The sequence below is a fragment of the Bos mutus genome, chromosome 9 (genome assembly GCF_027580195.1).
Source record: "Bos mutus isolate GX-2022 chromosome 9, NWIPB_WYAK_1.1, whole genome shotgun sequence".
In the NCBI taxonomy this organism is placed as follows: domain Eukaryota; kingdom Metazoa; phylum Chordata; class Mammalia; order Artiodactyla; family Bovidae; genus Bos; species Bos mutus.
The window spans coordinates 42,927,002-42,954,594 of record NC_091625.1 but is presented as its reverse complement, the minus strand read 5'-3'; the positions used below and the strand labels follow the sequence as shown (position 1 = coordinate 42,954,594).

At 37.5% G+C, this 27,593-nt stretch overlaps 1 protein-coding gene across 1 annotated transcript in view; it reads right to left on the bottom strand.

Moving 5' to 3' along the window:
* The window catches only part of PDSS2 (decaprenyl diphosphate synthase subunit 2), a 275,381-nt gene that overhangs the window by 38,095 nt on the left and 209,693 nt on the right, over nt 1-27,593 (bottom strand). Inside the window, 4 exon segments of the mRNA XM_005898195.2 lie at nt 514-546; nt 17,534-17,625; nt 17,628-17,664; nt 19,040-19,213. Of these exon segments, the coding sequence (XP_005898257.2) occupies nt 514-546; nt 17,534-17,625; nt 17,628-17,664; nt 19,040-19,213 (336 nt within the window).

The window sequence follows — 27,593 nt, the reverse complement described above, 5'->3', positions numbered from 1 at the left end:
TGGTAACACAGGCATGTATGTTTTCAAAAGCTCCACAGGTTATATGAAAACTACTGCCTCTAGGAATCCAAACCTTCCCTGGATGGTGCTTCCCAGGTATTACCTGATGATGCTAAAAGCTCTTTTCCATAGTCCAAAGACATCTTTCCAGCAACAGTTAGTGATCTTACCCAGTTAATTTTTCCTCAGGGCACTTACCACCAGTTAACATTATATTATGTATCCATTTAGTTGTTTATTAATCACCTCCTCAACTAGTTTGTAAATGTCATGAATGAAAGAACTGATCTGGTTTATTCTCGTATTCCTGATGCCTAACACAGTGTCTGGAAAGAAGTAGGCATTCAATAAATAAACTTACCATTAAATGAATCCCATTTTACCTGTTACTTCACATGGAAGGTCCCTTAGTTTTGAATGTGATGCTTTTCTTTTTACTTTTCAAATATAAATAAAAACCAAATAGCAAATACAAGTGTATAAAATTGTGTAGAATGTACAAAATCTACCTACCTTAGCATAGTCTAATCTTCCTTTCTCTTGAGCCTAAAATAGAAAAGAGGGGAAAATCAATTAGTTCTTTAAAAGTCACTTAGTATTTCTATAACTTTTCTTCTCAAAGAATAAGCCAACTTTCTTCCCCCTCTCCACTTCCTCTTCTATCTCTACATAGTATATAGTGAAACATACACATCTGTATGTATATACATATATACAGAACTCTCAAATGTATTGAAGAGTTGAAAGTTCAGTACTACAAGCACACATATATACTCTAGGTTTGATAGTGGCAGACACCATGACTCCTCATTCCTTCATGCTTCAGCAAACATCTCCTAAGCATAGTACAACTCATACACGATCACTTTCAAATTAAAAAAAACAAAACAAAACAATAATGCCATACCATCTGATATACAATCCATACTCATATTTCTCTAGTTGTCCCAAGAATATATTTTATTTTAGCTTTTCTTCTCAAACTAGAATTAATCAAGATTCACACATTGCATTTGGCTTTTATCTCTGTTTTGCCTTTTAAATCTAGACTAGCCTTTCCTCATTTTTTAAGAAATGAAAATAAAAATCATTAACTTTTTTGATGGAAATAACTGACTTTTTGAGGAGACCAGGGCAGCTGTTGTATAAAATGTCTCTCTTTTATTATTATCACTTTTTCATTGTGTCATTTAACTTGTCCCTGTTTGCTTACAAACTGAAAGTTGGGTCTGAAGAAGCTTGCTTAGATTTAGATTAAACATTTCTTGCAAGAATATCTTCTATGGAATACTATATACTTCAACTGCATCAATTCAGGAGGCACCAAATGTCAGGCTCTCCTGTATCTCGGTAATGCTATAAATTTGATCACTGGGTTTAAGTGGTGACTATCAGATGGTTTCACTGTAATGATCTATTTCCTTCTGTACAATTAGTAAGCAATCTGTGGGTTCATTTTTTCCCCACTCCCTTTGGCATAATTTTTAATATGTGGTATTGTGCAAAAGACCCCCACCTCATCCCACTGTCACCAGGGATGAGGAGAAGGAAGAAAGCTGGAGGTGAGGAGACATCCTATATAAGGTCAAATTTTAATATTTTTAGTTATTAAAAAACAATTTGAAATTAAAACATATACTCAAAAGCATTATTTATCAAATCTGAACATGATAGAGACAACCAATGTGTTAGTCTTTGCTGGTAGGTTAGCTCATCTTCTGTGGACTTGAGAACAAAACTCCTGCCACCCCTGCACAGAACGAGTGCCCTTCAACTTATACACAGGTTAGGTCTTGAGACCATTTTGTTTCTGAGTCCAAAGTGACACTATACAGATAATGACACTAAATGTGGGCAATTATTTTCATGAGAGAAAATGAGATCTTTATAACATTAGTTTAAAATCTTTTTGCTTCTTTATAATCTTAAAAAAATTTATCCTAAGAGGCCTAATTTTGTTTTTCTTATTTTCATAAAAAGCAACTTCTAATAAGATACTGCTCATGTATAGCTTTTGACACCATCACAAATGACTTAGTTAAAACTGGGAATTGCAAGATTTCAATGAAACAAAAGGCCTCTGCAACCTATGTATTGTAAAAAAGAATCTGTGGTTTTCAATCTGTTCTTCAAAGATGTTTTTGGGATCTAAGATTTTTAGTGAACTAAGAAGGGTTTGAATTTAGTCCTGAGATGTAATATACAGGAATAAGAGTCGGTTCTTGCAGATATTTTAAAATGAGGCTCATTCTTCTCTCTGCTCAGGTATTTTATATCTACTGTCCAGGGACAGACTTGTCTTTTCCCCAAGTTAAAACAATTCTGTCTACACTGAAATCTCTCTCCCAACACTGTAACTTCTGCAGGCGTGGTGTGGAGCCCCAGAACATCTGCATGGTGCACTCATGACCTAGCTACTCACTTTGATATCATGCAAATATGAACTGGCTTTGATCTCATGAATAATCCATGGCTTGTGACCAAAACTTCAGCAGCAGCATTTCATAATATGCTTAGTCTTCAAGTTCTCAAATTCTCACCTGTCTCTCAAATTCATTTTGGATTAAGGGATATCTGACATGGAGGCTGATTCTGTGGTCACCAGTTTTCCACCTTTTCAATTGTTCGTCCTTTCCCTTGTCTCTTGCTGGGTTTCTCAGGCAAGGGTTGTCTCTTGCATGGGTTTCTCAGGCACAGCACTCTTCCAATGATGCACAAACTGGGAGCCCCACAGAATTATACTATCAAACAACTCATTTCTGTAACGTGTCAGCAATTTCCTCACTACTTTTAGTTGTGTTTCTGTTCTATCTACCTCCTCTTCATTCTAGCACTTTCAACGTTCTCATCTTAGTGTTTAACATAAAGGACATGTGAGAAGTGTTGAAAGTGGTGTTTGTTGAAAGTTAGAAAGTTGAGTACCTTTCATATCTTAATGTTGCAGGGTAAAGTGCAGAGAAACTATAATTTACAACGATGGAGGTGGACTTTTCCTTTTGGAGGTACTAAGCCATTTCCCCAATAGTCTCAGAAAAAAAAAATCAGTTTCTTCATATAGTAACAGTGACTACAATGCTACTTACAGATAAAGACATCTAGAGTAGTCTCATCACATACATTGCTTATAAACTAATCATCACAGAGAATTCTATTATTTTGAAGTACTTGTGCTTTAATCAGTCACAAGCTATTTTCTTTCTTTTTTTTAATTGAAGAATTGATTTACAATATTATTTTAGTTTCAAGTGTACAGGATTCAACATTTTTATAGAATCACATGCATGCTAAGTTCCCCCACCTCCATTCTACCAGCTAAGTTGCTTCAGTGGTATCCAACTCTTTGCAGCCTTAAGGACTGTAGCCCGCTGGGCTCCTCTGTTCATGGGATTCTCCAGGCAAGAACACTGGAGTGGGGTGCCATGCCCTTGTCCAGGGGGATCTTCCTGATCCAGGGACAAAACCCATTTCTCCTGAGGCTCTTGTGTTGCAGGTGGATTCTTTACTGCTGAGCCACTGGGGAAGCTAAACCCCACCCTTTTTTTTTTCTTTTTTAATAGAGTCACAGCTATTTGCAAACCTTCTCATTTTATTTTGTATTCCTAGATTGGCCACCACCTTTTACATGGTGGAGATATGCTTTGCTGGGGATGATGGCAAAGAAATACCATGTATGTAAATCCCTATTTGTTTAACATCAGCTCTTAAATGTTTGAAAGCTGAGAGACTAGAACCCTACATACAATGACAGCCACAGCCAATACAACCTGAACAAACTGTAACTGTTGACATGCTGCTCACCTGAATGTCCTTTCTATTTTGTCACAACAAACATTCCAGTCTTGTGAAGACCATTTCATCCTTGACTGCTTTAGCTTGTACATAAAAGTATCATTTATTTTATAAAATAAAATACTATAATTAGATCTTTATAGATACATATTTTCAGCTGCTATGTGAGTTAATATCCACGTATGTCAGACACACACCTGGAAGTACACTCTGATATAAAATTTTTTTTTCACAAAAAGCTTTTAGAGCTTATAAAATACGGCAAATTAGAAAAAAAGTGCACATGGCTTAATCCCCTACATAAATAACATTTCTTATTGAATGTTACCAATTGTTTCAGCTTATAAAACAGTTAATTTCAGGAGGGCCATAATTTCTGTTTCATCTGACGGTGCTCATTCGTTCAATACTTGTCCACTGTGTACCTGATGGGTGTTAGATATTGCTCTGGCACTGGAGACACAGGAAGGAACAGAACAAATAAATACCTCTTCCTCTAGGGGGTTGTATAATCTTGTTTTCACATACAATCTCCCTCTAAGCTCCATGAGAATATGGACATTTTCTCTCCTGATCATAACTGTAGTCCATGTCTAGATCAGTGCCTATAGACAGGAGATGGTCAGTATCTGGTGAAAGAGCGAATAAATGGATAAACGCTCTTTCTTAGTAAGTGCTGGTTATATACTGTTTATTCAGGAGACTTACAGAGCAAAGTTCATATCATTCCTAGTTCTAGGGAAGCTGGGTGTTTAGATTCAGTCAGTATTCAGTTAATGGGAAGTCAATATCTGCTGTCTTAAAAATAATTTTTACTCATATTGAACAGTACCGTATTTTGATTTTATTACTCAACTTCTATTTAGAAGTAAGCTGAAGATAGGAATCTATAAAAAATAAATTCAAGAAATTTGTGAAACTCAACAAAAGAAGAGAACAGAGAAAAATAATCTACCAAGCCTCTCATAGATGCAGCGGTTTAGAGTAATTAAGAGTCTCAACCTTGATAACAGTGACTGAAAAGAAAAGAGCCTGAATGGAGGTCATGAGACCTCAGATTTCAAATGTGCACCTCCAAACCTCAGGTGGTAAGTAGGCCCTGTCTACGGAGGGAAACTGGTGACCTAAGCTCTTAACTGTGACCACTTTAAGAGGCACTGTGACCTCCTGAGAAATGGATATGCTGGGAGAAAGGAAATATGGTTTCAAGTCCATAATAGGATAACACCTCAAGAAATTTTAAATTTTTACATGGATCTTCATTTTCTTATTTGTAAAATAAGCATACTGGGTCAGACCAGGTGTTCCCAAGTACTGGCCTGGCTGTATCAGAATCACCTGGGCAGCCTGTTGAAAATGTAGGTCCTTAATACCCTAGCCCTGAATTCTGAGTCATTTGAGGGTCACTGATGTGGACTATGCCTATCATCCGGCTTCTGTATGCATCAGGGTTTATTTCAAAGGCTAAAAAGAGAACAACTCTATAAACTCTGTAAGTCTCAAGGAGAATGCAGTGCTGTAACTTTATCCGCCCCCCCCGCCTTTTTTGACATCTGCCACTTAGCATGTATATTTCTAGCAGAGCAAGATATTAAAATAACTTTCTCACTGGGGCCCAAAATAGGCTGATATAAAATAAATGCAGACTGTATTTCAACAGCCAGCAGTCCTGAACCTCTTCCTGCTACACTGTTCATCTCCAGAAGCCACTGTAAATTCTGCCACGCACGCCAATTCCCTGAGGGCTTCATTACTTGGGTCTTTAAAAGGGATTCACTCATCCTTTGGCTCCTGTAGGTGTGCTTCTTGTCAATCCAGGTCACGAGAAAAGAAAGTAATTTTTCCGGTCTTTAGCAGTTCACAGAGAATGTGTGGTTTGAACCTTGTTTTATCTTAAAAAAAAATGTGAAAACAGACAAGTTGTGTGCCAGTGCTCATGACATGGAAGGCCTCCTCTGACAGCTACAGTGAGCGCTGCAAAACAATATTCCACACCAGAGAAAACAAAGCCAGTGCTCTGACTTGAGAGGATGCACAGAGGGATTAATTCCAAAACGTTTATATACTAGCCTCTGCAGACCAAAGGCAGATAGATTCCCTGTTGGTAAGTAATGGATGTACAATGTGGTCTTTTACTTTAAGAAACAAATGCTTTTTTATAAGTCAGGTAACAAAGAAGGACTGGATGACAAAAATGAACTGCTTCCAGTTTCTAACTACTATTATCTGGACTTGAAAACTGGATATGGAAAAACCTTTTTCTAAAAGCAGAAAAATAATATTCCACAGCAGGGAGTGCAGAAATTGCTAGAGACGGATCACCTCTACTTATCATGTTATTCTTCCCCAATGCTACCAGTTATGTTTTAGAATAACAATTTAAAAAATAAGATTCTCATCTTAAACTAACTTTCTTTTAAAATTTTTTAGTTGAAAGAACATAAAGAACACCTATTTGCTCTCCAACTCGACTGGTTAGTTGCTAATATACTGCCGTCTTTGTTTTCTCTCTAAATGATCATTTGCTCACTATATGGGATTAAGTTATAGACATAACGATGTCTCATTTCTAAATATGTCCCTCAGCATTTATCTCATAAGAACATTTTCTCCTACACAATTACAAACCCATGACCACATCTAATAATTTTAACATTTATTATATTTAACATAATGTCCATATTCAAAATTTCTAGTCCAACCAATGGAGTCCTTTAGAGGTATGTATATCCCAATCCAAGATCAAATTAAAAATTATACATTCCCTTTGGATGTCACAGCTTTTTAATCTCTTCTCATCTACAACAGTCTCCACACCACCACCTTTTCTCTCTTTTATGTCATTTTAAAAAGGAATCCATGTTAGTTGCCCTGAAGAATATCCCTTATCCTGGACTTGTTTTCACATGATTAGATTTAGGTGAAGATAGTTTTGAAAGACAGCTACACAGATGATGTTGCACACTTCTCCATTACATTAGGAGTCATGCAGTATCAGCTGTCTTATTATTGGTGAGACTAAGTTTGTTCACTTCTCCCCTCTGTCTTCAATATGTAATCTGTAAGGGTGCGTTGAGTCCCTGTGACTATTTGGTTCCCTTACTAACTATTCATCCAACTGTTTTAACCAATTATTCACTAATGATTCTTGTTTGAATAAAAGATTACATTGGTGGCTGCAAAAATTAAAAAGATAATGATATTTTAAAGGTCTGCTTTGGTACTGCCAGAAATATCACTGACTCCTTTTGAGAAAAGGAATTTCAGGTCTTACTGAAAACAAGTTCGCTTTGCATTTGCATTGGTGTGAAGCTGTATAATTTAGTATGTATATATAAGATCTATTGGTGGACAGAGGAAGGGAGGAAGGATATCTCATCCTAGAATGGTTTGGGTACAGTGTATGAGGATTTCAAAAGGTAACAAATCAGACATCTACTAGATCTGTCAGCCTCCACATTGAAGCAGCCAGCTAGCTGAGTTTGGTTTGGGAGGGGAAGCAATCCTTGCTGGGCTCTTCAGTTCAGTTCAGTTCAGTTCAGTCGCTCAGTCGTGTCCGACTCTTTGCGACCCCATGAATCGCAGCACACCAGGCCTCTCTGTCCATCATCAACTCTCGGAGTTCACTTAGACTCACGTCCATCGAGTCAGTGATGCCATCCAGCCATCTCACCCTCTATCGTCCCCTTCTCCTGCCCCCAATCCCTCCCAGCATCAGAGTCTTTTCCAATGAGTCAACTCTTCGCATGAGGTGGCCAAAGTACTGGAGTTTCAGCTTCAGCATCATTCCCTCCAAAGAAATCCCAGGGCTGATCTCCTTCAGAATGGACTGGTTGGATCTCCTTGCAGTCCAAGGGACTCTCAAGAGTCTTCTCCAACACCACAGTTCAAAAGCATCAATTCTTCGGCGCTCAGCCTTCTTCACAGTCCAACTCTCACATCCATACATGACCACTGGAAAAACCATAGCCTTGACTAAACGGACCTTTGTTGGCAAAATGTCTCTGCTTTTCAATATGCTATCTAGGTTGGTCATAACTTTTCCTTCAATGAGTAAGCGTCTTTTAATTTCATGGCTGCAATCACCATCTGCAGTGATTTTGAAGCCCAGAAAAATAAAGTCTGACACTGTTTCCACTGTTTCCCCATCTAGTTCCCATGAAGTGATGGGACCGGATGCCATGATCTTCATTTTCTGAATGTTGAGCTTTAAGCCAACTTTTTCACTCTCCACTTTCACTTTCATCAAGAGGCTTTTTAGTTCCTCTTCACTTTCTGCCATAAGGGTGGTGTCATCTGCATATCTGAGGTGATTGATATTTCTCCCGGCAATCTTGATTCCAGCTTGTGTTTCTTCCAGCCCAGCGTTTCTCATGATGTACTCTGCATAGAAGTTAAATAAGCAGGGTGACAATATACAGCCTTGACGTACTCCTTTTCCTATTTGGAACCAGTCTGTTGTTCCATGTCCAGTTCTAACTGTTGCTTCCTGACCTGCATATAGGTTTCTCAAGAGGCAGGTCAGGTGTGGTTCTCTCTTTCATTTTCCACATCTCTTTCAGACTTTTCCACAGTTTAGATGTTTTTCTGGAACCCACACAGTCAAAGGCTTTGGCATAAAACCAGTCAATAAAGCAGAAATAGATGTTTTTCTGGAACTCCTTTGCTTTTTCTTTGGGATTGGAATGATTCAGCCTGGATGTTGAGTTTTCCAAATTTGGTCTCTGGTTCCTCTGCCTTTTTAAAACCAGCTTGAATATCTGGATGTTTCACGTGTTCACATATTTTTGCCAGTTCTGGCTCTGCCACCTCTTCTTAATTTTGAGCATTACTAGTGTGTGAGATGAGTGCAATTGTATGGTAATTTGAACAGCATTCTTTGGCATTGATCCTTTCTTTGGGATTGGAATGAAAACCACTGGGACCTTTTTTGGAGGCAGTCCCATGGCCAATGCTGAGTTTTCCAAATTTGCTGGCATATTGAGTGCAGCACTTTCCTGCAGACAGCATCGTCTTTCAGGATTTGAAATAGTCTGCAGCTCAACTGGAATTCCATCACCTCCACTAGCTATGTTTGTAGTGATGCTTTCTAAGGCCCACTTGACTTCACATTCCAGGATGTCTGGCTCTTGGGTGAAGAGTGATCACACCAGTTTGACGTGATTATCTTGAGTGAGGCTGACAGAGATCTTTTTGTCCAGTTCCAGGTTATAACTAACCTCCTTACTTTTCCATTTTCATTGCCAACACTCTGATTAGGACCTTCCCCCCGCACTTATCAACAGATTCCCCACAACTCTGACTGCAGTATCTATAGCATCTTCTTGCTCTTCTGCTTCTACATAATGTAGTTATATACACCTCTCTAAAACACATTTCAAACCCTGACATTACCTGGCTCAAAAACTTTCAGTTTCTGCTCCATGACTTCTGAATCAAGTTCATTTTCTACAAACATCCCAAAGTCTTATTTTTTCAGTTGGGGCAAAGTTCACATCATGAAAAATTCACCATTTTACTCAATGACATTTAGGACATTCACAATGTTGTGCAACCATTACCACTATCCAGTTCCAGAACATTTTTGTCATGGTGGAATACGTATCAATACTTCATTCCTTTTAATGGCCAGATAATAATCCACTGCATGGATACATTATCCATTCATCATTTGATGGGCACTGAGTCACTTCCATTTTTTGGCTATTGCTATACATGTTTTTGTTTGAACCAAAGTCTTTAAGCATAGTCATTATGTACTATTTTGGCAATTCTTCATCTTCTCTATACTGCCCTATGTTTTTTGTCTTCCATCCAAATTATAATTTTTTTCCCGTTGAATACATGGCACACTTGCCCATCTGCAGCTGTTCTTCTTCATGGCTTCTGTTGTGTAGGAAGCCCTCACTCCCATCTTCATTGTTAAGCTTTTCTTCAAGGACAATCTCAGATATCACTTACTTTACAAACCCTTTCTTGACATTTTCATCCAGATTCAAACTCTCTTTCCTCTGAGCTGCCCAAATGGCATCAACTACAGTATTCCTTACATTTGTGTTTCTCTTAACAAGGCCACAGACAACCTTCAGACAACTAACTGCTGTTATCTCCTATATTCAAGCACTTTGTTTCCTTAGGTGCATCAGAAAACCTTAAGAAGTATTTTAATTTAGGAGATAGTTAGAGCCATTTCAAAGTGTTTGTGGTCCCCTTTCAAATGCCTATACTCTACATGGTAGAGAATGTTGTCAGTATTATTCCTTTTGAAACTACTAAAAAATAACATAAATAATTAGAAAAATATCATATGGCATTAATGAGGACTCTCTGAATGTGTACCTTCTCTTTTGTTTAAGAATATACATGTGTTACGTTTGTGCACACTAGCCTTTTCTAGCAAATTTTTTTGAATGTTTTATTTTTTGAATAAAAAGTACGATAGCTAGGGACAAGTGAGTTATAGTTTAGTACCAGTCGTATGTATTCACTTAAGGTATTTTGTGGACGGCTATGACAGTGTCAGAATGTCACAAGCCTAAGTGACATTTCAGTACTTTCAGACATAGCCAAGAAAAAAATTATCATAATTCTTATTTCTTATTGTAATGGCAGCAGGAAACTAGAAGGATCATTAAAAATAAAGCATGCTGACCTGCAATAGCCCCTGGAGTCCCTGAGAGAGTCAGAGCTCTGTGGTTCTCTGAAAGATTCTAACTTTCTTTTATTAGGAATCAAAATGATAGCTGAGTAATGACTTCACTTCCCTAGGGTGAATCACCCATTCACTATCAGTATTTCTACCTGATCATTATTTTTCAGCAGCTACAAATTTAAATTTAAAATTTAGGTAGGGAGGGATCTGTAGAATTTAGTATGGAGACATTGCTCAACAAGTATCTTTCAGCTGTTTCTGATCTGGTTTGGGGCTCTACACTGCCTCTTATAGAAGTGCATAGTGTGTGCACTGCGGCTGCAGTGGAAGAGTGCCATCCAATCTTAAGACTTGGGGAGGAGGGGGAGTTGGATAGAGTGATATGAAAAATTTCAGAGGTGCTCTGCTTCTTGGCTTTGCAGTGATGTTGAATGGGCACTAAGGGTATGTAATTCCCTCTTCTCTTCCTTGTCTAGTCATTAATTCTCACTCTCCCTAAGCAGGAAATTGAAGATAGATGGGACTCAAACCTACCTGAGCAGAGCAGGGAAATAATTTTATATGTGACAATAAGAAATCATAATTGTCTTTCATTACTGGGAGCAAGATGTTTCTATTTCTCAAAGGTGTCAAAGGTAGTACTTAGCTTCTAATACAGATAAATATTTTTTCTTACAACACATTTCCTGTTTAAGAGTTTTTTAAAAAAGAAATTTCTTGGATTTAAGAGTTGAAAGGGACCTTAGAAATGATCTAGTTCAATGCCATCATTTTACAAAAAAATAATAAAAAAGATGTTAAAGAAAGTGATTAAGGTAAACAGATGCTGCTGCTGCTAAGTTGCTTCAGTCGTGTCCGACTCTGTGCAACCCCATAGACAGCAGCCCACCAGGCTCCTCCGTCCCTGGGATTTTCCAGGCAAGAGTACTGGAATGGGTCGCCATTCGCTTCTCCGAAACAGATGCTAGCAAAGCCCAAACCAGAATCTAGGTCTCCCAAATCCTGGTCCTCTATGGGCCATTTCTGTTAATACCACCTTGTCTATTTCTATTTAACAAAACAAGCTGCCACCAGTTTTGTCCCCAGAAGACTACACCACACACACTTTTTGACAAATACAGCCCTGGGATTTCTTTGGAAGGAATGATGCTAAAGCTGAAACTCCAGGACTTTGGCCACGTCATGCAAAGAGTTGACTCATTGGAAAAGACTCTGATGCTGGGAGGGATTGGGGGCAGGAGAAGGGGACGATAGAGGGTGAGATGGCTGGATGGCATCACTGACTCGATGGACGTGAGTCTGAGTGAACTCCGGGAGTTGGTGATGGACAGGGAGGCCTGGCGTGCTGCGATTCATGGGGTCGCAAAGAGTCGGACACGAATGAGCGACTGAACTGAACTGAACTGAATGGATGACTGGGGATTCCCAGGTGGCAGTAGTGGTAAAGAACCCACCTGCCAATGCAGGAAACATAAGATAGTCTTTCTTTAGTGGTAAAGAATCCACCTGCCAATGCAGGAGACATAAGATACACAGGTTTGATCCCTGGGTCTGGAAGACCCCTTGAAGGAGGGCATGGCAACCCACCCCAGTATTCTTGCCTGGAGAATCCCATAGACAGAGGGGTCTGGAGGGCTACAGTCCATAGGGTGGTCCACAAAGAGTTGGACACAACTGAAGCGACTTAGCAAGAACGCACAATTGGATGACTACTCCAAGTGAGTCATTATGCAAGTATCATTGGTAATTCAAAAGTAAATTCACTATTATCCTTAAGAATCTTACAATAAAATTCAAAACCTGGGGGAAGAAAGTATCATAAAAATGCAGAGGAGAAAAATATCACAGGAAGTTGGAAAGAGAGCACTAGAAGTAATTTCAGGATTAATAAGCAGCCTCCTTGAGATTGAGGATAGAATGTCCCTCTCAAGTGTTACCCAAATTGTGTTCCCTAACTCTGACTAGGGGATATGCACAGAACAAGATTATTATTGTAGACAGCTTTATATAAACATGAATATAATTTAGAAAATTAAAATAAACTCAAGTAAGGAGTTTTTTAACCTGAGGAATGTTGTTCCCTGCATGATAGAAACTAACTTCTTACATTTCTTATTTGCTTCAGATGAATTCATCTTTTTTTCTTCTGTGACCCTGTTCATGACTCAGACATGCAGATATAAGAAGGGCCTAAAAGCCCTGAAGTGAGTAATAAACTGCTAGTTTTTCCTGAAGGATGAGGATTTAGAGATGATCACAGGAGACCTAGGTTGATGGACATAACCCTGTTTGCTCATGGGTTTCATCTCAGCAGAGTTTACTGACCGCTGGACAAGATCTAGTTAATTTACTAGAGTTAATGACTAGATGGTGGTTTAGTTGCTAAGTTGTGTCTGACTCTTGCAACCTCATGGACTGCAGCCTGCCAGGCACCTCTGTCCATGGGATTCTCCAGGCGAGAATACTGGAGTGGGTTGCCATCTCCTTCTCCAGAGGATCTTCCTGACCCAGGAATCGAAGCCAGGTCTCCTGCATTGCAGGAAGATTCTTTACCAACTGAGCTATGAGGGAAGTTACCTGAATTCATGCCTAAGGCATAGGCTATTTGGAAAGGATATCCCTTTGAGCTGAAAATCAAGTTTAAGATAATGATTTGGGGATATTTCACCAGCTGTTTAGGAAATCCTGGACTCTCATATAGTCTATATTTACAACTTTGTAAGCTTGCAAAGACACTAAGAGTTAAATATGTCCCTTTTCTGTGAAGCTTCTTTAAAATTCTTACCTGTGTTACTCATATATATATTATATATGTATATATGTGAATAGCCAACTGAGACTTCATAGCTTTCATTTAACATATTTAGCTGGATCTTTTCAACCAAAGTATATAAATCTGCAATGTATTCTAATGTAACCCAATTAGAGCTACTAACGCCATCTGTATATATATATTTTTGGTTCAGCTGTCAAAAAGCACACAAATACAATCCTTGTAATACAATATTCAATAGTTGTATAATGTTTCTTTGTACTATACTTCATTTAACTTTTTTCTATTTTCAAGTGGATCAATTTTCATTTTCTTCCTTTTATAATTAGTATCTTACTATATATTTTAATATATAAATCTTGCCCACATCTATGATATTTTTCCTGGGATACATTATTAGAAGTGCAATTACTATAGCAAAGTATATAAAATCTTAAACTAAAGGTTTAAAAACAAAAACAAACATATGTATAGTAATTAAAGACTCAAATAGCGCAAGGCTTCTAACAAAATACCCTAGCACTCTTCAGATCTCGTCTGTCTCATTTTTCCTCTCTTTGGCTATTTCTTTTATCTTCAAGTACTGTTCTTTCTTGATTTTTAAGTTTTAGACATTATCTATTGATTCTATTATGATAACAGGAATAATTACATTTCTCATATGACCAAACATATTCCTTTCCCTTACCCTCTCCTCAGTGATTGTATTTTTTGGTTTAAATTAGTATTTGGTATTCACATTTTTATGCTATATAAATATTATTCTCTAAGCCATGTAAAGTATTATGATTATATTTCCTTTCTTATACATTGAAATTTTTTCACTATGGCTAAGAACTGCCTCATTTAATTTCACATGTTTAATGTGGCTGTTTATAGAAGTGGACCCCAAACTGATTGAAATTGTTACCAGTGACAGATGAGGTACATGGGTGCCTCCCCTTGATTCTGGGGGGGCCTGTGATTATTTTCAAAGGAGACCATGAAAATGAGAGGTGACACCAGAGGCTGGTCATAAAAGAAAATGCAGCCTCTGCCTTGTTTGCTGGAAGGAACGCTCTGTGTTTGGAGTTCTGAGTTGTCAAGTAAGTAGTCTGACTACTCTGAGGCTGCCATTTTGTGAGAAGCCAAGCTAAGTTGGGGGGTGGGGGGGCATGTATGAGTACTTGAGTTGGTAAGAAACCTTGTTTTCTTGACAGCCCAGCCCAAGTGCCAGATGTGACTAGAGCCTCCAAATGATTCCAGTTTCCAGCATCACTGAATCACCTCCAGCTTGTGAGTCTTCCCGCCTGAGGTCCCAGACATCATGGAGCAGTCATCCCCTCTGTGCACTGTCCCAATTCCATCCATGAACATAATAAAATGGTTATTATTATTATTATTATTATTATATTTTTTTGGCCAGGCCATGCAGCATGTGGGATCTTAGTTCCCTAACCAGAGATCAACCCCACACCCCTTGCATTGGAAGCTCAGAGTCTTAACCACTGGACCACCAGGGAAGCCCCCTAAAATGGTTATTTTTAAGCAGTTAAGTTTTGGGGTAATGTGTCAGGTAAAAGTAGTAACTAGTACACTTAGTTTCTATGTTCCTGTCATTAATAGTTCCTAAATTCTCAATATGGCCAAGCACATTAGGGGATCATCAGTTCCATGTTTTCCTTAGAGATATTTCTTCTGGAGATCTCTGTCCTCTTGTTCCAATGTGGCTTGGATGCAGAGCCATCAGCGAGGACTTGCTTGGAGGAGAGATAGTATAGCATGCTGCTGTATTTAAGGATATGGGTCCTGTAGTCGGCTGCCCGAGTTTGCACACTGGCTCCGTCACTTGCCAGCGGTGTGTGACTGCGCTCAAGTTAATCTCTCTTTGCCTCAGGTTTCTCATTAGAACGGTAGGTGGCACACAGCAAGTGCTCTTATCGTTGGCATTCTTCTTTCTTGTTGTTTATTACTGTTCCTTTCAGTGTCCTGGGAATACCTATCACTTCACACCTATGGCTGATGCCCTAGTTCCTAAACTCCATGCCTTTTTCTTTTTTGGTTACTCCCTTGATAGAATATACAACCGGTTCCCTAAAAAAAAAAAAATGCTTAGGAGGTTTTCTGAAATGCTGTTTTAAGTTGTCTTTATTTAATATCACATTTGCTAGTACGACTGGCATAAAATTCTAAGTTGGAAATAATTTCTCTTTGACTGTTGAAGTTATTACTTCACTGCCTTGAAGCTTTCAGTGTCACCACTAAGACAATTCTAACTCTTGATCCCTTGTACATTGGTATTTCTTTTTCTTTCTGGAAGTATTAGGATCTCTTCTTTATCCCCACTGTTTCACAATTTGATAATGATAGTACTTGGTGTCGGTCTTTTAAAATTCATAATTTAGAGTACCATTTCAATTTGGAGACACCTTCAGGTCCCTCAATTCTTAGAATTTTTCTTTTCTTTAATCCTTTGTTAATTTTTTCATCTTCATTTTCAGTTTTCTCTTTCTGGGACTCATCATAGATGTAAGATCTTTCATTTGGTCCTCTAATTTTCTTACCTTTTCTATTTTCCTATTGTCTTTTTAGTCAGTTTTCTGGGGATTTTCTTATTTATTTATTCTACTTCTGATTTGATTTTTTTAAATCTACTTTCATATTTTTATACTTTATAATTCTGATTTCTTATTTTTGAATTGTCCCATTTTACATATCACCTGTTCCTTTTATTTTAAATGATTTTATTTATTTCTTTATTTTTGGCTGTGCTGGGTCTTCATTGCTGTGAAGGCGTTTCTCTAGTTGCAGTAAGCGGGGGCTACTCTCAGGTTGCCACACGTGGGTTTCTCATTGCAGTGGCTTCTCTTGCCGTGGAGCACAGGCTCTAGAGCACACGGGCTTCAGCAGTTGTGGCGTGCGGGCTCAGCAACTGCAGTTCCCAGGCTCCGGAGCACAGGCTCATAGTTGTGGCCCCTGGGCTTAGTTGCTCTGTGGCATGTGGGATCTTCCTGGATCAGGGTTTGAACTTGTGTCTCCTGCACTGGCAGCCAGATTCTTTACCACTGAGCCACCAGGGAAGCCCACCATATCACTTGTTCTTATTTCATGGATTTATTATCTTATCTCACTGAATATATTGATTACAGTACATTTGAATTTTTGTTTTTTCCTTGCACTGTCTCTGTTTCCTTTTTTTTTTTTAATCAGTTAGCTTTTGACTCATTCTTTCACGGCAGAGGCTGCTCTGAAATGCCCAAGGGTCCTTTATTAGCTATTCTACTTCAGTTGGATAGTTCTGTGCCCTTGGACACTCCGAGGCTTGTCAACTGTTGGACCTCACTGTAAAGCAGCTGGTTAGGGACACGGCATGTTTACTGAGGGAGCCCCAAATGTCCACATCTGCAGGGCTTTTCCTCTGAGTTTGACAGTTTCTCCAGAAAGGAATCCTCTCGTTTTCTACCTGGTGAATATGAGGAATTTTAAGCTGGCTGTTGGCATTTTGAGATCTGTTACAGAGGAGAGGTGGGAGAGGGAAAATCTTATTTTTCCAAAAGCAGGTATCTCTGCTCTCTCTGCTTTACATATGTTATCTACCTCCACCTCAACTGGGCCTGGTTCCCCAGGCTGTGTCTCAGATTAACCCAATCAATTAGAACCACCAAGTTAAATAAATTCCATGAAGCTCTGGATAAAAGGCCAAGAACTTTTAAAACCAGAGTTTCTGGATTAAAAAAAATCCAAAAAAGTTTCCTCTCATCTTCCATACCGTCTCTCTCTCACACAAAAGTAGAAAATTTACCCAATTCAAGTTCCTTAACTCCTCCTACTTAACTACACTTTTTTTTTTCTTTCTTTCTTCTTTGATAATGCCTCAGAACTTGAGTATTCAGGGTCCAAGATTGTTTTAAAATAACCCAATGAGCTGACAGACGGAGCTCCTGGAATTCTGCAGCTTGTGCTAGAGTCTACAGATGGGAAATTGCTGTCAGTTAAAGGGTGGTGCTATTACCATAGCCCAATTTTTGAAAGCCTTTAGGAAAAAAAATCATCTGAGTTAATTAGCATTCACCACAGGCACTAGTTTTGTATTACAGTATTCTATAAACTCAAATAACAAGAAAATACAGTATTGTAGTCTCTAACTTTTAACTAACATTTAACTCTCAAAAATTGTATATTATAAAGTAAGAATTTTACCTGTTACATGAATAAGCTCTTATATGACTGATCTATATGCTCTATATGACTATTGCTCTTAGATCGTCATAAAATATGAGTTATGTTTTAAAATTAACTAAATACTATTGGTATCTAAAATAAAAGCAATTTCATTTTACCTCTCTGATCTGCTTTATCCACAAATCTCTTCCAAGAAACTCCTGGTGTAAGACTACAGGAGCTGAGTTTAGATTAAAAGTCAAGGAGTCACGGTCTTTTCTTTAATAAAAGGCAGGAGATCAGAATTTATCTAGAAAGAGTAGTCAAAGAGTTAAATCAGTAAATGCATATACTTTGGCATGTTTCAATCATATTCAGAAAGCACCAATTATAGTGTGAAAAATAAAGCTTAAGGAACAGTTTTTAAATGTACCGTAATAAGCAAAAGAACAGCTCATATGATTAACAATAATCTTAAAAAAATTTTTTAAATAGTTTTTCCCTAAAATATCCCTTTTTTATTTAAGTTTATTTTCCTTTTTAAGTTTAAGCTAAGTATTTAGAAATTATATTAATATATTAATAAACTAATCAATGATTTAATAAAGTACATAAAAACTCATCTGGAAATATTACATATTTCCCCCTTCTTATGAGCTGTTTAAGCAGCATCTAAGAAATACATACTAAATGGAATTTAAAATAACATATACATAGATATAACAATGGAGAAGGTGATGGCACCCCACTCCAGTACTCTTGTCTGGAAAATCCCATGGCCGGAGGAGCCTGGTAGGCTGCAGTCCATGGGGTTGCGAAGAGTCAGACATGACTGAGCGACTTCATTTTCATTTTTCACTTTCCTGCACTGGAGAAGGAAATGGCAACCCACTCCAGTGTTCTTGCCTGGAGAATCCCAGGGACAGGGGAGCCTAGTGGGCTGCAGTCTATGGGGTCGCACAGAGTTGGACATGACTGAAGCGACTTAGCAGCAGCAACAGACATAACAATATAACAGCTAATCTCAAGACTTTTTTTTAATTTAATTTTATTTTTTAACTTTACAATATTGTATTGGTTTTGCCATATATCAACATGAATCCACCACAGGTATACACGACTTTTTTTAAAATTTATTTTTAATTGGAGGATAACTGCTTTACAGTGTGTGGTTTCTGCTGCACAATGTGCATCGGGCACAAATACACATATATCTCCTCTCTCTTCAACCTCCCTCCTTTAAGACATTTTATATTTCAGTTATTGGAATTAAAGCTTTCAATTTTACTCCATATATTTCTAAATTTCATTAACTTTCCACAATATGTTTTACATAGGAACTATACGGAAACTGTAACAAAAACGCAAATATTCTTGCATTTTGTTACTAGCAACATTACATGTTATTTAATAATTTGCAATAATTCTTTCAAAAACCTTTCAGGTGGTAAGAAAAGACAAACATCACAAATATGGCTTAAGTAAGCTCTAGCTTTCTATCAAAATTATGCAGTGCTCACTAATCATACTGTTTATATTACATAATAATCACCATGAACAATAGATTTTATGTACTCAGTAAACAGTTTCTGATATATAAAAGCAGTTTATTAAATGGTAAAAGGCTTCTTGTGTATCATTTTAGCTATTTAAATACTGAAAAAACAGAAATGGTGTGCAAATACCTTATGACTCATAGCCATGTGCTTCCCATACTGAAATGCCATATCCTGAACCTCAGCATCATGCTTTGCTAATTCCATTGCAGCTTGGCAGCTCTTTGCTAGTAAGGCACCATGGGAGAGAAAAGTCTGCTCCTTCCAAGTCGATATTCCAATATCATCTGTGATACGATTTTCCTAAAAAAATGCAACAAAAGCCAAGATTAAAAAGATTTTAGGAGTAATTTAATTGTTTCGGTTTTTGAAGAGCAAGTGTTAAGAAATGAACTATTGGGATGTCCCTAGTGATCCAGTGGCTAGGACTCTGTGCTCCCAATGCAGGGGACCGAGGTTTGATCACTGGTCAGGGAAATAGATCCCACGTGCCCCAACCCAGGGTTTGCATGTTGCAACTAAGGATACTATGAGTCGCAACTAAGACCTGGCACACTCAAATAATTTCTTTTTTTAAAAAAGAAACGAACTATTTAAAACACTCAGGTTATCACAACAAGACAGAACTGAAGGATGTTGACACTCACCTCCACCTGAAGGGAACTAAGGAGGTGGGAACTGTTTTTTAGGGTAATTGAAAAAAATGAAAGAAATGTTGAAGCAAATTTTATGTTGAACTAAGGAATTTCTATTAAAATATACTTTAGGGGAACTCCCTGGCAGTCCAGTGGTTAGGGCTCTGCGCTTCCAGTGCTGGGGACTCAGGACAGATCCCTGGTCAGAAAACTATGGTTCCACAAGCCACATGGCAAAAACAGACAAAACAAATTTTAAAAATGATATAAAAAGTATGTATTTGTAGATCTCTATCTATATTTCTCTCTATATATACTTACAGGATAAGGCAAAAATATTAATAGAAACTTAAACCTTCAAACTAACTCTTCTATATTTGTATCAGTTCTTAATTAAGTGCTAGTATTCCAAGATACAGGAATCCTATTTAACTTGTGTTAAAATGTCAAGGGCATAATGAAGGAACTGCATCCTCTTATAACCAGGTAGACAGAAAAATCAGAGGAGGTAACCCATTATTATAACGGAGTATGATTAAATCACACTATTCAACAAAGTTTATTCCCATAAGAAGAAAAAAGGTATAAGGGAAGATATAATTGTAGTTTATTTAATTTCATCTTTTTACATTACAAAAATTACAGTAGTGTCTTTAAGTAAGCATACACAAACCTACTGACTCTAGACCAGTGATGTCAAATAAAAATATAATGTATATACCTCATATGCAATTAAAAATTTGCTAGTAGCTACATTAAAAAAGAGAAAAGAAATACAGGTGGCATTAATCTTAATGACATTTTATCTCCTTATATATCTAAAATATTACTAAAACATAGAATCAATATTAATAATCATATACAATCATACATAATCATAATTACTATTAAAATATTTTATATTCTTTTTTATACTAAGTCTTTTATACTAAGTGTGTATTTTCCACTTATAGCATATCACCAGTGACATTACGAGTACTCAACAGGTACAAGGAGTTGGTGGCTATCCTAGTGGACAGCTCTACTTTAGGCAGCGAGCTCCCTGAGAAGAATGATGAAGCCATATGTAGAACAAAGCTCATTTCACAGTGTTTCTTTGAAACCTCAAACTAACTAGAAAGCACCCATTAATCCAGAAAGATGAATGAACCTAAACACTTTACTTCCTGCTGCCCACACCGCAATCCTTCTTCTTCCACCATTAAGTGGTGACAAAATAAAAAACAGTAAGAACACTTAAACAGAGAGGTCACTGAAAAATGACCTCAGATTTAGCCCCACCTCTTTCACCACGCTGAAGGGAATCTTCAACCATCGGTCAGATCAAATTCTCAATTTTATATGCTTTTAAACAAAAAGAGAGTTCCACTTATAGCAACAGTTACAAATATGCAACCTACTATTGTGTAATAATCAAAAAAGCCACACAGGGAGAAACAGTGCATAGACTGCTTCATAAAACATTACAGACAAATAACAGCATTTAATTTTAGAAATTTGAGAATGGATTTTAAAATGTACAAAGTTAATATATCATATTAATAGCCTAGATAAAAACCATATTATCTCTCCAGATATACTAAAGATGAATTCTACAAAATTCTATTCTTGATGGGAAAAAAAAGCACTTACTAAAATATGTGTTTTTTTAAATGTATATACTGCAATCCTATTTCAAATACATAAATGAAGTTAGTGTGTAGAAAATTTAAATGAAACAGTACAGTAAAAATAGCAGAGAACCAAAAAAATCTAAAAAGGCAGCATACCTAAAGCATGAGAATTCATTAAAGCTTCATCTTTGGGTTTTGATTGACACTTGACGGTTGCAAATTTTGAAACAAACTTTGATATCACAATGACTATTCTGAAGAGATTTCAGCACCAGTACTAAGATTTGTACGTTCAGTTGGTTTGCAATTGACTTATTAGCCATTTACACAGTGTATAGTACAGATTTGTCACAGGACAGATCACAGTGTTAAAGGAAAGAAGAACCTTCCTGTAATGAGAAAGGATCCCCTAAATTGCACACAGCTTATGACATCCAAGATACAAGAGCATAAAAACCATCATAATATTGTGATTCCAAGAAAGACAGTTTTGGTCAGGAAGATAACCTAAGACCCTATTTCCCATTTTAATTTCTAAAATCTCTTACAATGACAAAACTGTCATGTAGGACAGAAAGTATACAGTGCTGGGAAATATAATGTGACTCAGCGCTGGTTCTTTTTGTCATTTAACACAGACATCACGTTAATATTAGACCAAAGCACAAAATGTTTAGTGCATAAACCAGTTTCTCTTTTAAGACCTGGCATTTTTATCACAGTCTTTTATCTTACTTTGGACCACTTGTACCCAGTACTCTATCCTACTATAGACTGTTCAACTTAGTCAACAGAAACAAAAGTAATTTCTGGTGAGATTTATAGGGGACATAAACATTTATATCATTAAAGTGTCTGCATAACCAAAAGTACAATAATAAAAATGAAAATGCCTCCTGTTCCTTTTAGAAAAATAGTACTTCATAAGCTTGCTGCATTTTTATTGCCTTTACTATTGCATGACATTGAATAGTGGATAGAAAAAAAGAACTATATAGTTGAATTATGATAGCTTAATCCATCACAAATTAATCTAAAAATGAAGCTTTTAGGGGTTTCCCTGGTGGTCCAATGGCTAAGACTCTGTGTTCCCAAGGCAGGGGGCCCTGGTCTGATTCCTGGTCAGGGAACTCGATCCCAAATGTCGCCTAAGAATTTGCACACTGCAACTAAAGATCCCAAGTGCTGCAACTAAGACCCGGGACAGCCAAATAAATAAATAAAAGAAGTTTCTACAGAAACAGGAACTATTTTTTGAAAGATTTATTTATTTACTTAATTTTTTCAGGCTGTGGTGGGTCTTCGTTATTGCACAAGGGTTTTCTCTAGTTGCAGGGAGCAGAGGCTACCTTTCATTGCCATGGGCAGGCTTCTCATTGTGGTGGCTTCTCCATTCTTGTGGAGCAAAGGCTCTAGGGCATATGAGCTATGCCCTAGCATATGAGCCATATGAGTAGTTGCAGCGAGTGGGCTCCAGAGCACAAGCTCAGTACTAGTGGCTCATGGGCTTAGTTGCTCCACTGCATATGGGATCTTCCTGGACCAGGGACTGAACCAGGTTCCCTCACCTTGCAAGGTGGATTCTTAACCACTGGACCACCAGGGAAGCCCAGGAACTATTTTAATAAGGGGGGAAAAATGCCCTCATTCCAGATGTGTATTTCTTTAATATGACAAGTGTGTGTGTGTGCATGCACATGAACACACATGATCACCCAAAAGTTAGCAAACACTTTATGGGGAAACATATGATCCTTTCTTCCTAAAATAAGGAACAGGACAGAGGTGAATACAATATCATGGCTATTTAACAAAGTAATAGAAGTGGTGAAAAAGGATAGGTGTATAAAAATTAGAAATGAAGGGTTTATCACTATTTGAAGATAATATAACTGCATATTGGGGAAAACCAAGAGACCCAACTGAAAAACTACTAAAGCAAAAAGATAATTCAGTAAGGTAGCAGATATTACATCATAAAACCTCAGTAACTTTTTAAAAATGTGCACCTTTAGACAGACAAACAATGAAACAAAATAGGAAGTCCAGGAATCAAACTACACACAGGAATTTAATATATTTTAGGGAAAAGTTGGACTTTTTAGTAAATGGCGCTGGAATAACTGAACAACCTTCTGGGAAAAACAACACTGATCTGCATTTCACACAATTTATCAGGATAAACTCCACATAGTAAAAATAAAAACAAAAGAACCACAGACAATAACTGAAGACAAAAGACAATAAGGAAAAGTACTGGATTTGCCAAAAAAGGTCATTTGGGTTTTCCCATATGAAATTAAAAGACGCTTACTCCTTGGAAGGAAAGTTATGACCAACCTAGATAGCATGTTCAAAAGCAGAGACATTACTTTGCCAACAAAGGTTCGTCTAGTCAAGGCTATGGTTTTTCCTGTGGTCATGTATGGATGTAAGAGTTGGACTGTGAAGAAGGCTGAGCGCCAAAGAATTGATGCTTTTGAGCTGTGGTGTTGGAGAAGACTCTTGAGAGTCCCTTGGACTGCAAGGAGATCCAACCAGTCCATTCTGAAGGAGATCAGCCCTGGGATTTCTTTGGAAGGAATGATGCTAAAGCTGAAACTCCAGGACTTTGGCCACCTCATGTGAAGAGCTGACTCATTGGAAAAGACTCTGATGCTGGGAGGGATTGGGGGCAGGAGGAGAAGGGGACGACAGAGGATGAGATGGCTGGATGGCATCACTGACTCGATGGATGTGAGTTTCAGTAAACTCCGGGAGTTGGTGATGGACAGGGAGGCCTGGCGTGCTGCGATTCGTGGGGTCGCAAAGAGTCGGACACGACTGAGCGACTGATCTGATCTGATAACAGCTTAACAGGAAAACCTGAACAACATTTTTGGCCAATCAAATATTTGCATTTCCTACCACAGATGAATGACAAATCTTCCTATGGTTGGCTAATCATGGTCCCCCACAAAGACAGCCACATCCTAATCCCTAGAGTCTGTGAATGTCACCTTACATGGTAAAGGGGACTTTGCAGTTCTGATTAAACTTAGGATCTTCAGTTCAGTTTGGTTCAGTTGCTCATTCATGTCTGGCTCTTTGCAACCTTATGGACTGCAGCATGCCAGGCTTCACTGTCCATCACCAACTCCCGGAGATGGAGGAATTATCCCATAACTGGATGAGCCTAATGCAGTCAAAAGAATCCTCATAAAAGGGAAGTAGCAAGGATAAAAAATGGAGGATGAAGCCACAAACCAAAAAAATGAAAGTGAAGACTAGAACGGGTAAGGAAAGGGATTCTCCCCTAGAGCCTCCAGAAGGAATGCAACCCTGACAACATCTTGATTTGGGGGCTTCTGATCAAAAACACCCACACTTTCCATCTCCTTAAGGCTTCACTCAGTGTTGGTGAGGCTGTAAAGAGACAGACCTATCAAATATGACTGGTAGGAGTGGAAACTGGATAGAAATTTTGTAATTTCTTTCACAATTACAAATGTATTTGCCCTGTGACCTGTCAGTCCTACTTCCAGGAATTAATCCTTCATATAAGCCCCCACACTTGTGAAATTAAATACATACAAGGTTAGGGTCTAATGTTCATCCAGCTGCCTGGGTGATCCTTTTAAAACATAAGCCAGACAGAAGCATACTGGCATTTGTGCTGAACAATCCAGGCCTGTTCCTCCTCAGGCCTCTGTGCCCAGTAAATAGAACACATCCAGTTCAAATATCACTTCTTTAAGAAGCATTTGCAAACACCCCCAACATATACTTTCCTCTTTAAACAAACATAACCTTATGCATATTTCAAAACAGTTCTTAATTCTCTATGAATTGTATGCCTGCTTATTTGCTTGTTTCCTTAAGGACTGGATATAGTGTTAGTCACCTTCACCATTTTTAATCATTTAGGCCATATTTAACTTTCAACAAATGCTTGTTAAATGAACAAAAATATGTTTATCTGTTACATTAAGTAATTTTGTGTTCTTTTAAACAATTTAAAAGTTAATGAGCAGATATGTCTATTCAATGGAATGCTACTGTGCAAAAAAAGAGAAGGAAGTGCTGACACCCACTACACCATGGATGAACCTCAAAAGCACGATGCTCAGTGAGAGAAGCCATCCATGAGACCACATACTGTATGATTTTATTCTTATGAAATGGAGGTTAGTGGTTGCCTGGTCCGGGGTGGGAACTGTAAATGGCCATAAGGGAGCTAATGAGGTGTGTGAGAAAATTTCTAAAATTGATTTATGGTGATGATTGTATTATTTGATAAAGTTACTAAAAATTACTAACTGTAATTTTGAAATGGGTTAAACTTTTTTCTTGGGCTCCAAAATCACTGCGGATGGTGACTGCAGCCATGAAATTTAAAGATGCTTGCTCCTTGGAAGAAAAGCTATGACAAAACTAGATAGCATATTAAAAAGCAGAGACATCACTCTGCTGACATATAGTCAAAATATGTCAAAGCTGTAGTATAGTCCGTATAGTCAAAGCTACAGTCAAAGCTACATCCAGCAGTCATGTATGGATGTGAGAGTTGGACCATAAAGAAGGTTGAGTGCAGAAGAATTGATGTTTTGAATTGTGGTGTTGGAGAAGACTCTTGAGAGCCCTCTGGACAGCAAGGAGATCAAATCAGTCCATCCTAAGAAATCAATCCTGAATATTCATTGGAAGGACTGATGCTGAAGCTGAAGCTCCAATACTTTGGTAACCAGCTGCAAAGAGACAACTCATTAGAAAAGACCCTCATGCTAGGAAAGATTGAAGGGAGGAGGAGAAGCAGAGGACAGAAGACCAACTGGTTGAATGGCATCACCAACTCAATGGACATGAGTTTGAGCAAACTCCAGGAGATGGTGAAGGACAGGGAAACCTGGTGTACTGTAGTCCACAGGGTCCTAAAGAGTTGAACACAACTAAGGGACTGAACAACAATTTTATGATATGTAAGATGTATCTCAATAAAGCTGCTAAAAAAGAAAAAAGGGTAATGAATATAAAATTTTACATTTCTTGGTCTCAAATGCTTAAATTATCATTTAAGAAATTAATTTTTTGTGGCTTGTATACCATCCTCATTTATTCATATAACATTTATTTAGTTTCTGAGTTAGATTCTTTGTAAAGTAATATAAATACGAATATATTTATTAATAAATAGCCTGTTCTCAAGAAACTCACAATCCAGGTATGGCATCTATATATCTATCTCTATGTGAATATTAATATAATAGATAAATTATCTGATAGAGTTCTATCTCAGAATAATTCTTGGAAGATTTCCAATAAAAGATTCAGTTTTATATTTTCCTTACTGTGATTGACATTTTATTATTCATCACTTTTACATTTTTAATGCAATAATACACAGTCACTGAAAATACTCAGCAAATTCAGATAACCAAGAAATAATTAATGTATAGTCTTTTGAAATCTGCTATTGTAAGTTAATCATGTCATAAATCAGTAATTCCATTCTAAATTAATCAGAAAATTTATTCCCTGAATATTAAATTACTACCTGTCGTGAACTTGGTTACAAATGAAACAAAGCCCCTCCATCCATTTCTGTCAGCTTGCCATGTATACATTAAGAGAGCATGCTTTATTACAAAGGAAAAGTTAATGCACAATTTTTGATGTGGTTTAATAATCATATCTGAATTAGTATCTTCATACATCAGATATATAGAATTGATATGAAATGAATGAATGCAGTCAGAGTAAATGAGATTCAGATATACGTACAGCATCAACTTACATTTGTGCAATTTACAGAAGGAAGATACATACAGTTGATATTCACTGTTGATGGGATTTTCTCTTTTTCAGAAAGATAATATATGTCAACATACCTACTGAATGACTGTCAGACTGAAGTATATTAATTTTAAAATGTAGGTCTCTTATTCATTGTAACCTGACCTTTTTGCTCAAGTAAGGCTAGTTTCAAAAACACAACCTGAAGCTTGCAAGGTGTTTCCCAAGATAGTGGCACTGGGTTTCCTCAGACACAATGCTCTGCTCTGCTGCTGAGCTGTCTGCGGGACATGCACTTTAAGCTGCTTTCCTAATGGTAGTAATGCATTTGTATATACCTATTTACATGAGATCAAAGTGTATTTTGTAAAGTGGCTGCTGCTTGGGATTAAAGGTCTAGTCCATGGTCACAGAACAAAGGCAAGCTAACTGACCCAGGAAGATGTCCAAGCCCCAACCAGAACCTGCCAAGTCAAACTTTCAGAAGAGTGATAAGGGTACTTTAAAGAAAGAATGCAAATATTTCCTGTTTTATGCTTCCTACTTCAGATTCATATACTAAGCTGCTACCTTTATAATTTAACTTTAAAATATATTTATGCAGCATAAATTTGGGTTTGGTGAGAGATCACATTCTCTAACGTCACATTTTACCATCTTAAA